Source organism: Chiloscyllium punctatum, chromosome 13 (assembly GCF_047496795.1).
Source record: "Chiloscyllium punctatum isolate Juve2018m chromosome 13, sChiPun1.3, whole genome shotgun sequence".
Lineage (NCBI taxonomy): Eukaryota > Metazoa > Chordata > Chondrichthyes > Orectolobiformes > Hemiscylliidae > Chiloscyllium > Chiloscyllium punctatum.
This window is the reverse complement of record NC_092751.1, coordinates 102,262,611-102,278,615: the sequence shown is the minus strand read 5'-3', so window position 1 is coordinate 102,278,615 and position 16,005 is coordinate 102,262,611. Positions and strand designations below refer to the sequence as shown.

The 16,005-nt window shown below is 43.6% G+C and overlaps 1 protein-coding gene across 9 annotated transcripts in view; it reads right to left on the bottom strand.

Annotated features, from left to right (window-relative positions):
- Positions 1-50: 50 nt before the first annotated feature.
- Positions 51-16,005, bottom strand: part of LOC140484721 (ras-GEF domain-containing family member 1A-like) — a 224,620-nt gene continuing 208,665 nt past the window's right edge. For all 9 annotated transcript variants that reach the window (XM_072583480.1, XM_072583482.1, XM_072583488.1 and 6 more), the window contains 9 exons: positions 15,227-15,301; positions 13,219-13,314; positions 12,247-12,349; positions 11,221-11,300; positions 8,802-8,897; positions 7,520-7,615; positions 7,275-7,398; positions 5,126-5,198; positions 51-3,316 (listed from right to left, as the gene is read on the bottom strand). In XM_072583480.1, the coding sequence (XP_072439581.1) occupies positions 3,292-3,316; positions 5,126-5,198; positions 7,275-7,398; positions 7,520-7,615; positions 8,802-8,897; positions 11,221-11,300; positions 12,247-12,349; positions 13,219-13,314; positions 15,227-15,301 (768 nt within the window). In that variant the 3' untranslated portion in view covers positions 51-3,291. The remainder of the gene's footprint in view (positions 3,317-5,125; positions 5,199-7,274; positions 7,399-7,519; positions 7,616-8,801; positions 8,898-11,220; positions 11,301-12,246; positions 12,350-13,218; positions 13,315-15,226; positions 15,302-16,005) is intronic.

The window sequence follows — 16,005 nt, the reverse complement described above, 5'->3', positions numbered from 1 at the left end:
TTGCAATTAGAACAATCAATGTTGATACAGCCAGTCAGTAAGATTTTCACATAATTTATTTTCTGTAGTTGTATTCTTTATAAAAACCAACAACTTAAACATTGAGAGTGGCGTACAACACATTCAGTGCTTCTAAACAAGTGAACCCTTCACAGGAGAAAATAAAGGGACTGCTGCTGAGTCTTTTCCTGACTGGGAAGCAATGCTTCCTGTGCAAGAAAATGAAGGGAGGTGTTCATTTTTAAGGGGAAGGGGCAAATTTATGGGCTTCCTCCCTTTTTAAGTCGCATTAAATTGCAGAACAGATGCCACAAGGACCTGTGAAAGCCACCTCCACACAAGAGAGGCTGAAGTGCTGTGAGATTTGTCTTCCAATCATGATAGTTGCAACCCACAGTGCATTTTCACAAAAGACATTTTTGAATAAGGATGCTACCATTTACACAATGTATTAAGTAGCTGCTGTTCTTTAGTGTTCCCAAATCTAGTTCAACTTTCTTCAATGTTTGTTTTTAAGGACGTTAATTTTCGCATTTCCTTCACTCAATTCAGCCACACATAGCTTCAGTAAACAACCTGGGGATTTTATGAAAACTACTTGTTCTCACCTGCCTGTCTTTATTTGCCAGGGTACTGTGGGTTTGTAAATCCAGACTAATGCAGTGTTCTTGCAAGCAGACAAAACTGCGGTTGTCTCCAGCTACAAGTAGACACGTGTACTTGGGAAGCCCTGCAGGCTGCCATACTGAGGTGTGTGCTGCTGATATTGTTCCAGAGAGAAAGAAAAATGAATGGCATTGCTTCTAATGTCAAACGTCAACAATGACAGAATGGACTTTGATCTTATTGGGTGGTGGTGGTTGAGGGAGACAATTTCTAGTGACAAATATGCAACTAAATCATAATCCTTTTTTTTCTAAACAATCTTATTCCACATAATGCCCTAAGAATGTTTCCCTCAGGATATTCGCAGTATGACTACTTTAAATTAGAGTTGGCAGAGCGGGGATCTATTAAATGAAAGTAGAAAACTCTATGAAATAGTTTCCTTGGTAACAACTTTCTGTTGTGGTAAAACTCATTTTTAGAGGAGATATGCAGGGAAATGGGATAATGCCAAGTCACTCCAATGTGAAGATGGCACAATCCCAATGGGTTCTGGGTAATGATGATATGGTACCAAGCCACCTCTTTGGTACACGGGCCCAATAAGATTTCAAGGAAGGAAGCTCAAGAATAACCAGAACTCTGCCTTCCTGCTTTCTGATTACCACGTCTGCTGTGTTTTGTTTTTAAGGAATTTTTCAGGAAACCACATTTGAGTTTTTCTGTGGCTGATGAACACCAGTTGCCTTGGTTAGTAACTCACAGGATGCACTGTGGGTAAATTTGATTAACAAGGGCATCAGTAATTCTTGGGAGTGGGGAATACATTAGGAATGAGGACATTATGGTCACCTGAATGGCAGAACCTGTGGGGAGGGGGAAGCTGGTGGGCCTACCCGTATTTTCCTACGTTTGTGTGTACATTCATGAGGTACCCTTTGAATCACCCTACCCTCTTCACCTTTGAGCACACATTCACAGTTTGCTCACAGTGGATTCTGATCCCTCTTAAGATTATGGTTAGTCTCAACTGGACGAACTGCTACTGGGAGCACACTGTTCAATCCATCCCATTACCAACAGCACAAACAGAAATTGTAAGGTGCTGTAATATCTTGAGTGTTATCCCATACTTGGATAAAATCATCTGTTGTTTGTATTAGGGAAGCACATTGATGGATTGGGCAGACTGCAGCCAATTTTGCTCAAATCCTTATTACACCATCCAGTTGCAAAGTTCATCAAGTTGTCGGTTAAGCTCTGTGTAATGTGTTCTTGACCCTGTGCCAGAAAGCAAAATTTTGGATTTATTTTTGTCATCTTCATCCCCAGGATGTTTCTTTTTGTGCTTCCATAAACAAGGTTTTGTCAATCAGTCTCCTTCAGCCTGCTGTTGAACATGGAGGATTAAGCTGGTTGGTCCCTCATATACTTGCTTCTTCACCATTTGAGATATGGACACGTGTACAATATTTCTGAAGGTATCTATTGACAATGCGCTGTTCTTTTATTTTGTCAGTGGGCAAAAGGGTGATCTATGATACGTTGTAAATAGCTTTTTTAAAAAAAACAGTAATGGATTAGGAAACATTGAGCAGAAACCTTTAAGACTTGCTGTTTTGTAAAAAGTGACATTTCAAATCTGAGTTTTTTTTAAACAAAAGTTTAATTATTTGTTTTAAAAAGTAGTGAGATTGGGTTGAGTTGGAACAGTATCAACATGCACACACTGCAGTAAGGCAGAGCAATGGTGGCTCCTGCAACCCTAGGGACCATCTATTCCACAGTCTATAGTCTGGAATGTGAAACAATCACTGCACTGTGTCCTTCATTCAAGTGAGTATCTAAAGTGGAGCCTGTTCTGTGCACAAAAGAAACAGTTCTTCAGTCCTATAGAGCAGCGAAAACGTGAGTTATAGAGCACAACACAAAACAATCTGCACAGAAGATAAGGGCAGCTTCAATCCCATGGGTCACATTGTGGTCATTCTGTAAGCCAGTGTAAGACCATCAGTATACATTCCATGCTGGATAGCAATCCCTTTGCCGCATAGGATGGTCTCAAGACCAGGCTTGTCTAAACTCTGCCAATTTGTCCCCTTCCCTCCACCAAATGTACCCACACCCCAACATTCCAAAATCGCCCAGTCCATAAAACAGTAAAATTATGGTGCAACGTATAGTTCCTTCAATTCTGTTTATACCCGTAACTAATTCTCTCTCTCACAGAAGCAGCAAGTTATCACAAAACAAAGAATGAATTGACAGTAGTCGGAATTTCTCACAGGCTGCCATTGTCCTATTTATTTTCTACCAGTATCCATGGTGATAGCAGCCAGAGATTTCCCATGATGCTTTTCTTCAGTTTAGGGTCCTGCCCCATGGCAAAAGTCAATCTTCTGCCTTCTCTTTGTCTTCCAATTATTTTACAAGTCAAAGCACAAAGTCTGCTGTAAAAGGCATTTAACATACGTATCCCAACCAGCAGGACCAAAGCCCCAACAATTGGCCTCTTTTTCTCTCTCTCTCTGTACAGTCATGACCAGGGTCAGAATCAAAACCAAAATTTACAAATTTTAAAGCAACAATGACCGTGCCAAGTCTCTTTTTTTTCCATCCAACTGGAGCTAAAATCTGTCGCAGTGCAAATGGTTTGAAGTGTCTAGTATGTACAACGTGGTTCCTTCATGCCCTGTTCAACAGAGTTGCCCTGCCAAGAGAAAGAGAAAAGAAAAATGAATACGTCAAAACCTAAGAGTAAATAATTTAACATGACGCTAGTGTTGGCTTACCTCTAGGGGTAGCGGCACACTCACCCCCGAGGGTTTAAGCCCCCACCCCAGGATTCAGTGCATAAATTCAACTGAAATCATGTCTTCCTGTTCAGGTCAGTCTTAAAAATATCTCATGGCACTGTTCAAGTTAGCACAGGAAATTCTCTTGCTGGTCAGTTTAATTCGTCATTCATATTTTCCTGCATAGTCATTGCAGTTTGCAATGAGTTTCACTACTATTTCCACCTCCCTTGACTATACCATTCTTTTATACTTCACCTACTCACCTCCCTCAGCAATGTGTCACATACAATGAGTTACTTTGCAGCACGGCAACTGTTGTATCAACCAACGTCATGACTATTTTACAGGAAGGTCCTAATACAACAGGACTAAATGAGCAGTTAAGCATTTCTTCCAAAGTACTAGTATGAGGGGGCAACAGAGACTGCAGAATGTCCCAGAATGTTTTGATAACCAATGCTGTACTTTTGGAGGTGTAGTCACTGCTGTCATAGAAGACATGTAGTCAGCCAGATTTCCCACTGACAACAATAAAATAATGTCCAAATTTTCTGTTTGTTTTTGTGGTACCAACTGAGGATTAAATATTGGCTGAGGGAAACTCTTTAAAGTAGGTGCCATTAGATCTTTTACATCCATCTGAAGCCTGAACGTACACACCAGCCAGTTTCAAAAGTTTCTACTCTATTGTTGTTAGAGTACTGAATGGACTCTCAAACTCTTAGCACTTGCCTGTACCCGTGTTTTGGTTTATCTGCTGTTTACCTATTATTTACTGATCTATGCTATTTAACTCTGTGATCTGCCTGTATTGCTCACAAGCCAAAGCTTTTCACTGTGCCTCGGTACAAGTGACAATAAATTCAATTCCAGCTGGACACAGCAGATAAGTCTTTGGTTTATAGTCTCAACCATAAGACTAGTCTTCATTTTTTTGTTCCCCAATGTGTGTGTGTTGAAATCCTGCAGTGGGATGTGAACCCAATAGCTTCTACTTCAGAGGCAAAACTACAGATGACACAGCCAAATTAGATCTACATGAGATGGTTTGTTGTTGGAGCACCAGTCTACAGAACCCTTCCAAAAAACAACTCCTTCAAAAAGAATTTGAGGTGTAATGCAAGGAAAAGATTACAAGCACACACGCATTAAAGGTCTTGCCTGAGGTTAAACAGAGAAAGGGAACTTCCATTTATCAATCAGAATCATGTAAAAGTTCATGCCCCTTGTCCTCAACTATGGGATAGACAATTCAGCCCATCTGAACTCACCCAACCAGAAACAAAAATGGCCACTTGTATCATAATGGAAGTTAAGTGAAAGAGTGTGTGGTAAATCCCTTCAGAGTTCCTCCTGCTCTATCTTCCCTAGAAGAGGGTCAAAACCCTTGATTACTGAGGAAATGCACTCTCAATATCCAAATCCGACAAAAGCTCCATTTGACAATCAGTCTGGCTGTCGATGAAACCTTTATCATGTCAATTTCTTCTTATGGTCAAAAACCAGAGTCCCCTTGCTGATATTTTGTCAAACTAAATTAATGAATAACGTTGCACTGAATCCTGGACCAGGGCTTAAATCCTTGATGTTCTCTCTCAGGAATCAAATTGTTACCTCTGAGCCAAGAGAACACTCAAATATTCTTAGATCTTAAAATACGGATGCCAAGTTGGCATCAATCTGCTCAAAGGATGAGGAAACACAAGTGAAGAGACTGGTACCTGAGTGACTTCCAACTGTCCTTCTCCATGTGATTCTCTGGCCCCTCGCTCTCAAATGAAGCCAAGTAAAGTGCTGGAAAAGAGAGAGAGAAAATGTTAGATATGAGCCTTATAGACTACATCCCTCCAAATCAGAGGCAGGCTAGACTTGCCTGTAGAACTTCTTGGTTTGACAAATCTGCTGCTTATTAATGCTGGGAATGGACAGTTTTCAACTTTTGACAGTAGTTAATTTTAACGCAACTCATTGGACAGCAGATACCCTGGAAAAGGGCACTCCAATTAATAAGTTTCTTCAATACAGCACAGTATAAAATCAGTTCCATCCCATCCAGTTTTACAGAGTCATGGCAGACTCAAAATGTTCACTCTGTTTCTCTCTTGACAGACCTGCTGAGTTTCTCTAACATTCTCTGTGTTTGTTACAGTTTCACCATAGGAAGATTGGGCTTAAATCGCTCCCATAGTGCAACCATCAAGCACTTTCAGGTTGGGCAGATCCACAATGGTCTCAATTATAGTCTTTCCCAAACGTATCTTAATCCACTTTGTTTAAAACAGAGATGAGGAGAAATTTCTTCGCTCGATAGAATTGGAATTCTCTGCCACAATGAGCTGTGGATTCTCAAATTGTTGAGTAGATAGATGTTAAAGATTAACAACAGATCAATCAGTGGCAGTTAGTAGACCCAGTCTAGCTCTGCTATAGACTCCAGGTTGCACTGCATGGGAGCATTAAGCCACAAGACATGCAGAAGAGGTGGTAAGAAGTGAATGCATTGGACTTTCATATGACATGTCAGGTGGTCTGTGTCTTAAAGCTCATCCCGGACAATTTTGTCATGAATTTTAATTTTAATTTCATCACCTCACCTTCTCTATCTCACCCACCCTCTTCCCCATGTCCATGATCTTGCTCATCCCTCCTCTCTCCCTCTCCTGCATACTCGCTCTCTCTCTTTGCCCACTTTATCCTTTCCAGGTCTCGATCTCACACAATCCTTGCCCTCCTTTCTGTTACATGCCCTCTCTCATTCTCTCTGTCTCCCCTCTTCCTTCATGTGCTTTCTACCTCAAATGCCCCTCCTACAGAATTGGGATTCTGTCCAATCAGCAAGAGCTGTGAGAAACCAACCACCAAACCTGACAGGACTCGATAGACAGGACTTGATACCCAGTTCCTAAGAAGTCGCAATGGGACTCAAAATGCTAACTCTGTTTCCCTCTCCACAGCTGCTCCTGGGCAAATAGAGTAATAGAGTGATACAGCATGGAAACAGACATTTAGCTCCAACTAGTCCACGCTGAACATAATCCCGAACTAAACTAGTCCCATCTACCTGCTCCTAGCCCATTATCCCTCCAAACCTTTCCTATTCATGTATCTATCCAAATGTCTTTTAAATGTTGTAATTGCACATGCATCCATCACTTCCTTTGAAAATTGTTTCCACACACGAACGACCCTCTGTGTAAAACATTTGTCCTTTTTAAATCTCTCTCCTCGAAAATGTGCCTCCGAGTCTTGAAATTATCCTACCCTGGGGAAAAGACTACAACTATTAACTCTATCTATACTCCTCATGACTTTATAAACTTCCATCAGGTCGTCTCTCATCCTCCTACGCTCCAGTGAAAGAAGTCCCAGCCTATCCAGCCTTTCTTTATAACTCAAACCTGCCACACCCAGCAACATCCTGGCACATCTCTTCTGAACCCTCTCCAGCTTAATAACATCCTTCCTGTAATTGGGCAACCAGAACTGGACACAATATTCCAGAAGACGCCTCACCAATGTCCTGTACAACCTCAACTTCTACAATCAAAGGAACGAGCAATGAAGACAAGAGTGCCTTTTCAACCACCCTGCCCATATGTGATGCAAACTTCAAAGAGTCTCCAGTAAATTGCTTTTAATATAGAAGTTGATGCTTCCTTTTAATCAATAGCACTGTCTTCTGTTGCTGTGACTGATTGAAGGGGCATCAATCAAAGTCACAAGTTGTGTACATCAAGCATAATGTCTCATAGCCCTCACCAAACTGACACCTGAAGCACCAAAAATACAAGTGTAACGGAGGTGGATTGTGTCGTCCTGTGATGTTGCATCAGTCTCACAACCCCAACTTGTTAACATGAAGCACCCTACCTTCTTCTGTGTAAACAGGAGCTGTCAGGAGATAGTTTTTGATCTTCTTGTCCTTCTCAAAGGGACACTCAACCTGTTTCCACATCATAAATTCATTGATCTGCTTGGCAATTTCCCAGAATTTCTGCAGAGAGAGAAGGAAAAAAGAATTATAAAACCAGTTCATTATTCCTCTTGATACAAAACCATGAAATGTCTACCTTTTACAGTTCTGTTTAGTGTGAGAGGTCTGCTAGTTCCCTTACCTTGAAGTTAATTTGCCCATTAGCCAGTCTGTTGGCATGAATCTTGTTCAGAAAGTAGATGTCTTTAATGAAGAGATTGAATACTGGAATGACAATCTACAAAGAAAAACAATTTATCCCCTTGAGACACTGAATCAGAAATAGCTCTTTTAATTAAAGGAAATTTGAAAAACCAAATGATAATACTTTATCCTGTCTTATCTCATTCATACAGTGCCTTATCATGTCTCTCAATCATCACATACAATAACTTGGTTTGAAGTGTATTCATTATAATGTCCGCATATGCGGATGACATGCACAGAAAGCTCACGTGGAAAAGAATGAGGCATGCAGTCAGATAATCTCTGCATGGTCTTGGCGGAGAGAGGTTTGCAACCTGATGGATAATACTCCTGCTTTCTTTCAATAACTATTGTGTGATAAGCTAACCGGGGAGGGGCTGTCTTATACAGAACTGTGAAAGGTCGGAAGGTTTAGTGGGGGTGGGGGAAAGCTGTTCCTTTCATCACAAAGACATCAGATTTAACATTTGCAGCAACAGTTACGGGGGTGGGGAAATGAGAAGAACATTTTCAAAACTGCTTGTTGCCAGTGAAGGTGGTGGGAGCACAGACAGTGGGCGAATTGTTTCAAAAGGAAATTCAACGGGCTCTTAGGAGGGATAAACTTGCAGGACAGAGCTGGGAAGAAGAAAACCACCTGACAGGACTCTTCCTGTGTCGGCATGGGTTTCCCCCCACAGCCCAAACATATGCAGGTTATGTGGATTGGCCATAGGAAATTGCCCGCAATGTCCAAGCATGTGCAGGCTATGTGGGTTAGCCATGGTAAATGTAGGGTTACAGGACGGGATGATCTTTGGAGGATCAGTGTGGATGCGATGGGCCGAATGGCCTGTTCCACACTGTACGGATTCTGTGATGATTCTTTGATTGCCCCCGTGGAGAGCAGACGTAAACCTGATGGGCTAAATGACTACAATGACTCCATGCGGTAAGGAATGGCTAGGAATATATATGTGAGAAAAGGATAGTCAGCTATCCTGGCAGGGCTAGCTCAGTTAATGGGGAGGAGACCTGAGCAGTGTGTAAACACAAACATGACCATTTGGACCAAATGGCCTGTCTCAACTGATGTAATTCCACGTATAAAAGTACCATGACTGCTATAAACCTCCACTCAACCCCATAGAAGTGACCAGATCGAATCCTGGCTGGTCTTTCTCCCCTGACTGATAGTTAGAATTGAACAACATCTTGCTATTGTGTTGGGGTTTTACCTTCTCCCGGTTGCTGTGCGCGGTCTGTGATCTCTGCACTGCCCCCTGAAGCGCTGTCCGGTAGTGAGAGAAATTGCTGGACGGGTCCATGTGATTCTAGTCAACAAAACAAAGAAATCATACAATTTAGCGTTAAATAGAAAGTTTGGTGCTTTAAGATTTTACCAATGGTGCAAGTATATCAGCGAAAGCTGACAATCCTTCAGTCAGACCCCGAGCGAGAAAGGAGTCACCCAGATACTGGGACCAGCATCCCATAGGGACCCTGGGACTAGTTATGCTTTTACAGGAAGGAGTGCTGGTAAAGTGCTGGCAAACAAAGACCAGAAATTTTGATTGGAGAGAGGATTATCTTCAAAAATTAAAACACAAGCACATTGTTGTGATGTGGAGTGTACAGCCTGGAAGGCTGGTGGAAATAGCTTCTACAATGTTGGAAAGGGAGTTATTGTGAATGATGGCCATTTAGCCGATTAAATCCATGCCGACTCTCCATAGAAAAGTCCAGGAAGTCAAATTAGTTTGTTCCGTCCCCCAAAGTCTTGCAAATTTATGTCCCTCAAGAACCCACTGAATTTCCTCGGGATGTTGTTAATGTTCTTCGCTTCTGGAACCCTTGAAAAGCAGCATGTACCTTACCACTCCTTGTATAAAAAAGGCCACTTCTTCATCCCCATCTTTGAGGCATACATGAATAGAATAATTAACAGGGCTATGGCAAAAGAGCCAGGATGTGGTGGAGTCATCAAATAAATCCCAAAGAGTCCAACTGGGCGGCACTGTGGCACAGTGGTTAGCACTGCTGCCTCACAGCGCCAGAGACCCGGGTTCAATTCCCGCCTCAGGCGACTGACTGTGTGGAGTTTGCACGTTCTCCCCGTGTCTGCGTGGGTTTCCTCCGGGTGCTCCGGTTTCCTCCCACAGTCCAAAGATGTGCAGGTCAGGTGAATTGGCCATGCTAAATTGCCTGTAGTGTTAGGTAAGGGGTAAATGTAGGGGTATGGGTGGATTGCGCTTCGGCGTGGCTGTGTGGACTTGTTGGGCCGAAGGGCCTGTTTCCACACTGTAAGTAATCTAATCTAATCTAAAAAAAAACACGATGGACCGAATGGCCTACATCCATCCTGTAAAAGCAACAGGCGGTGGTCTCACGTCATGCTACGTTAACATCCTGTATACATTACACAGGTTGGAATGCGAAGTAGGGGGTGGAAAGGCAGGAACAAGCAACATTCATGGACTGAATCTCAAAACAATGCTGTGGTAATATCAGCATATGTTTGTGCTAATTTACAGGAGACACTGACCCATTTGAAACAGGTCACAGCCTCTGTTAAAACAGCAGAGGGATTTCATGCAAACCTCTTCATGCCAAAATAATTTCAGCCCAAAGTGTTTTAAGTGAGCATCACAGCTGATGGATGAATAAACTTTACAGTGAACATCATTTTTTTTTGAGGCTGCACTGATCAGCTTTCAGAGCATTCCAGATGCTTTGAAGACCCAGTCCTCTGATTCGGTTAGTAATGGGTGCCCAGTCCCGTGGGTAGAGCTCCTGTATCAAATGCTCAAGGAGATCACATTCCTGTACATGACAGTGTGAAGATTTGAGTGTAAATCCTAGAACATCATCTGGGTATGGGGCCATCTAGCTGAAGTATTGCCACATGGTGGTGCTGTAATCACAGAGCAATCTACGGGGACAGGCCAACCATCAATCCAAACTTCAACAAATCAGTCTACCCTTTACCCCCAGCCCCGAAGATCAATTCAGCACCAGAATAACTCTCTCGCACTACTGGGCAACTCCCTGGCAACTCTTTTTTTTTCAAACTACCAATCTAAGCCTATCCCGCTCATCATCCTTTTTTTATTTATTCTTTCCTTGGATGTGGGGCATTGCTGACATCTATTATCCATCTTCACCCATCTTCAATCTGTGGAGTAAAGCAGTCAAAGCTTCCTTGTTGAATGTTTTTAAGGCAAACATTTTTGAAGGAACTAAGGGTCACAGTGAGAGGCCAGGTAAGTGGAGCTGAGTCCACGAAAAGATCAGCCATGATCTTATTGATTGGTGGAGGGAAGACCGGATGGACTACTCATACTCCTATTGCTTATGTTCTCAATTGCCGCTTGGGAAGGTGCCAGTGAGCTTCAGCCCGTACCTGCAGAGAGTTTATGTTTGAACTAAGTAGCCTGTTAGAAGCATACGCAAGAGGCTTGGAAGAATGGAAGACCAGTCTATCGGGTACAATGGGAAACGATTCTGTTGGGTTTGCAGTGTGAAGACCCAGAAAAGTAGGGAGCTTAGATTTTGAGTGGCTCCTTTTTAATTATTTTGCAATCATCATTGTGCAAGAAGCAACTAAAAGATTTCCAGAAACCATGAGCACAAATATGCACACAAACTATCACTTACTTCCAAAACTTCAAATTTTGCCTTTTTGACTTTGGACCATGTTTTTTTCAGTCTGGCAACAGGACTCAGATTCATTCCAGCTGTGTGAGAGAGGGAGACAAGTACTGTCAGTGAGGGAACTGTGCTTAGTGTAATAACGTTTAGTCTTCAGTGGATGGGAGGCAGAGAAACAGAGTGAGAGAGATTCTCCACTACCCCTCTACCCCTAGTCTTAATCTGACAGTGATTAGTACTGCTGCCTCACAGTGCCAGGAACCTGGGCTGGATTCCAGCCTCAGTTGATTGTCTGTATGGAGTTTGCACATTCTCCCCATGTTTGCGCGGGTTTCCTCTGGGTGTTCTGGTTTCCTCCCACAGTAAAAAGATGTGCAGGTTAGATGGAATGGCCACACTAAATTGTCTATAGTGTTCAGGGATGTGTAGGATAGGTATATTAGTCATGCTGAATTGTCCGTAATGTCCAGGGATGTGCAGGTTCGGTGGATTAGCCATGGGAAATACAGTGTTATAGGGACAGGGTATGGGGGTTAGTCTGCATTGGATGCTGTTCAGAGGGTTGGTGTGGCCTCCATGGGCTGAATGGCCTGCTTCCACACTTCAGAGATTCTATGACAACATCAGCTTTATTTACATAGCACCGTTAACACTGTAAAGTATTCAGAGAGGGCTTCACAAACAACATCTGACACCAAGCTACGTTAGGGGATATTTGGGAAGTTGGTTATAGCTGGGTTAAAAGAGGGTTTAAAAAAAAAGGGGCAGCAGGAAATGGTATGCAAGGATACAGAGGAAGAGCAGAAGGTTGGCACTAGGTAATAGAATTGATACAGGCAAGATGGCTGAATGGCCTCCTTTTATGACATAAAACTACTGTAATTATGGAAAAAGATTTGGTGGGGCTAGAATTTCAGAGCTCAGGGCTTTGGCAGCTGAAAGGTTTGACCTATGGCAACAGAGTGATGAAAAGTGGTGGTGTGCAAGGCATGGGGGTTGGGAATTGGACAGCTCTTAAGAGAAGATACTCACAGATAATAGCCATCAGGGAATTGAAGTTTCCGATGTTAAAACATTCCCGGGCCACATCAATGAAGAACTCCAACATCCGCGTCCTCTGTTTCTTCTTCCCAATCTGCAATTAAACAGCACCTCTGTGACAAGGGTCCACACACAGGAGACAGACTTTGGATAGTCATTTAGAATTCTGCAGAACCTCCTCCCTCCTTTCCCCCCCCCCCCCCCCCACCGTTCCTCCCTCCAATCAATCACATATATTGGCCTACTCAATCTGGCATACACAAAGATGACACTTAAAGAGGTAAAATACTGCGGAGTTTGAAAATTTGAAATAAACAGACCACGGAGTTCTAAAAAAAAAGTCATTGCAGTCTCGGAAAACTAACTGTTTCTCAGTCCACAGATGCTGCCAAACCAGCTGAATTTCTCCAGCAGTCTCTGTGTCGAGCACAGTCTGATAGTTAACTTTGCAGAACCTTCATGGGGAGTTGGAGGTAGCAAAACCAAAAGTCCTGAGTGAAGCTGCCAGGACACATGCTAGAGATCTGGGCGACAAGTCAATGCAGTTATTTGCTTTACTGGATGACTCTCTCCCCATCTCCAAAGCATAGGCACAAAGAGCTGAAGCAACTGGGGCGCCGCGGTGACCTCACAATACCAGGGTCCCAGGTTCGATACCAACCTCGGGCGACTGTGTGTGGAATTTGCAACGTATCTGCGTGGGTTTTCTCCAGGTGCTCCGGTTTCCTCCCACAGTCCAAAGATGAATTGGCCATGCTAAATTGCCCATAGTGTTAGGTGCATTAGTCAGAGGGAAATGGGTCTGGGTGGGTTACTCTTCGGAGGGTCGGTGTGGTTTGGTTGGGCCGGAGGACCTGTTTCCACACCGTGGGGAATCTAATCAATCTCTACCACTAATATCTCACACACACACACACACACACACACAGAGTAATTGCAATGCAGTCATTCCTGTGAACTCACTCTGCATATTTCAGTGGCAACGAGAGAGCTGAGCCGATTAAACCAGTTGTCACACGCTTCCAAATTGCACGTCTTCTTGATGTCACTGCGACAGCTCTTGAAAAGAAACAGAATTTAAAACAAAAACATAAGTGTCAAGACTTTGACGGGCAGCTGAAACGCGAAGACCTTGATAAATGATTCTCTGACACTGCTACCCCTCCCTCCCCAAAAACAAACATGAGAAAAAACCCACTTTGGAGGGTGCTGACGCTTGCAGGCAGCTTGTGGTTTAAGATTTCTCTGTGTCTCCTTCCAGCTGTGTGCTGAGTGCACCGGCGGCTCCAGGACGATTACATTCCCGACTCGGAGCCACAACAAAGGCCCAGCATCAAGCCCGTCAAAACCAGCCCACCCACGGGTTTCAGGCTGGTGGGACGGGGGTGTGAGGGCAGGAGTGTGATGGAAGGAGCAACAGGAGGAGAATGGATTTGGGGAGGAAGAAGAGGAGAGTCGGGGGGAGGAGGGGAGCTGGGGAGAAGGAGAAAGGGAGTGGAGGGGTAAGGATGGGAGTAGGTGGGAAGGTTGGAGAAGGGGAGAAGTTGGGGAAAGGAGGGTATGAAAAGAATGGGGAGAGGGGAAGGCAGGAGGGGGTGCAGGGAGAAAGAGGAGGGGAGGAGTTGGGGAAAGGATGGGAGGAGTTTGGAGTGTGGTGAGGAAGGTGGGAGAACTGGGGGGTTGGGGTGAGAAAGAGGAGGTGGTAGAGGAGACAGGGGGTGGGGGTGGGGAGACATGAAAATGTTTGAACCATTTTAAAGAGTGGCCCACCAGCTGTAAGATATCAGTGTTGGAACTTGAGGGAGGTGGCTAAGTGAAAGGCATGACCAACATCATGCTAAAACAGCGGACAAAGTGACTTCCAGCTGTGTAATCGGATGCTTTGGCAGCGCACCTCATGATTTATTACAAAGAGTAACTTGCTCTACTGAAATATTTTCTTATCTACAGCTAGAAGAGCATTAACTCATTTAACAGGCTGGGACCTGGAATGAATGGGTTGGCTTAGGAGGAAAGGTAGGACAGGCAGGGTTTGTTCCCACTGGATAGGTCAGTCGGGAAATCGAGGGTAATGGGGAAAAGGGTAGGAAAGGGGATGTGAGAAACGTTAGATCAGCCATGATCCGAATAAATGGCACGGCAGGCTTGAGGGGCTGAATGGCCTAATCCTGTTTGTTATGGTCTTCAGTTTGAAGAGCAAGGCGTAACTCGATTCTGTATAAGATCCTGACCGGGTCTTATTGAAAGGACACCTCCTCATATGGGTGAGTTCAGAAACTATAGAATTATAGAACCCCACCATGTGGAAGGAGGTCATTCAGCCCATTGAGTCTGCACTGACCCTCTGAAAAGCATCCCACCCAGATCCACTCCCCATAACCCTATATTTCCAACTAACCTGCACATCCCCTGGACACCATAAGGCAATTTAACATGACCAATCCACCTAACCAGCACGCTTTTGGACATTTGGGGCTATTATTTTAAAAGTCTGGGTAGCCCTTTCAGGACAGGGATGAGGAGATGTGCTTTTCTCTCAGAGGATTGAAACACTCTGCCTCAGATGGCAATGAAGTAGGGACCAGAGAGTATATTTTAAGACAGAGGGGGATGAATTCTTGTTAGGCAGAGGAATGAAAGGGGACATGTGAATGTGGAATTCAAAACACAAACAGGTGAGCCTTGATTTCACTGGATGGCAGACAGCAGTGTAGGAGGGACTGAATGGTCATATCTCTGCTCCTCATAGTACATTCTGTCTTCCCAACATTACAACTAACTGAGTTTGAAACATGCAGCGATGTTATACAATAACTGTACAAACACAAACAGCCACTCTTTGTGGAACAAGCAGCCTACTATGATTTACTCGTGACAGAAAATCATTGAGGTGCAAAGGCTAAACTCTGGATAAGCGAGGCTGTCTGGAGAAGTCCTGAAGGCAGATCATTGTGCAACGTCACATCCTTACCTTGTGATTGTCCATTGAATCCATGTGGTTAAATATATGCACCAGCTCCTCTGGAGTGATGTGCGTTAACCTTTCCTGCAGGAAATGACGAGACATCAATGTAGACACAGTCACATAAATGACACCCAACCAATCAGCATTTAGAAATGAAGTGGTCATATTGAAATTTGGGGTACAAATCACAGACGGAATTAAGAATAAGAGTATTCCCACCCTCCGATATGTTGCGGTAAAAGTTAGTGATGTAAAGACATTTGAATACAGATAAAAGGTCATTCAGTCACCCCTGCACCTTCTAGATCATGACGGTAAATAATGAAAGGTTGCCGTCACTGCTCATTGAGATGGTAATGGGAGGGCACCGATTTCAAAAGGAATTAAAGAGATTAGAAAAAAAATCTCATTACACACAGCGGCTGTGTTATCACGTGGGACCCTCTGCTGCAGACTGGTTTGCTGAAAGGATCCATAAAATTCATTCGAAAAGAGGATGAAGACATACAGTTTTGTTAAAAAAAAAGGTAATACAAGGTGTGGGGTGCATTAGGAAGGGCGGCTTTCTATGAGGTCTCAAAAAAAAAAGGCCAGCACAGTCTCTATAGGTTGAACAATCTGCTTCTGTATTTTTAATGAGCCCCCTGACCTATAGCTTACCTTGCCATGAAGCTCCCTATTTGCTAGTTCCTCAAGACAGACTGTGTGCCAGTTACAGCACTCTCTGAAAAATCAGCCCTCTTAACTGTAGTGGCAGTAATAATGGACTGGTCCCAGGATTGCAT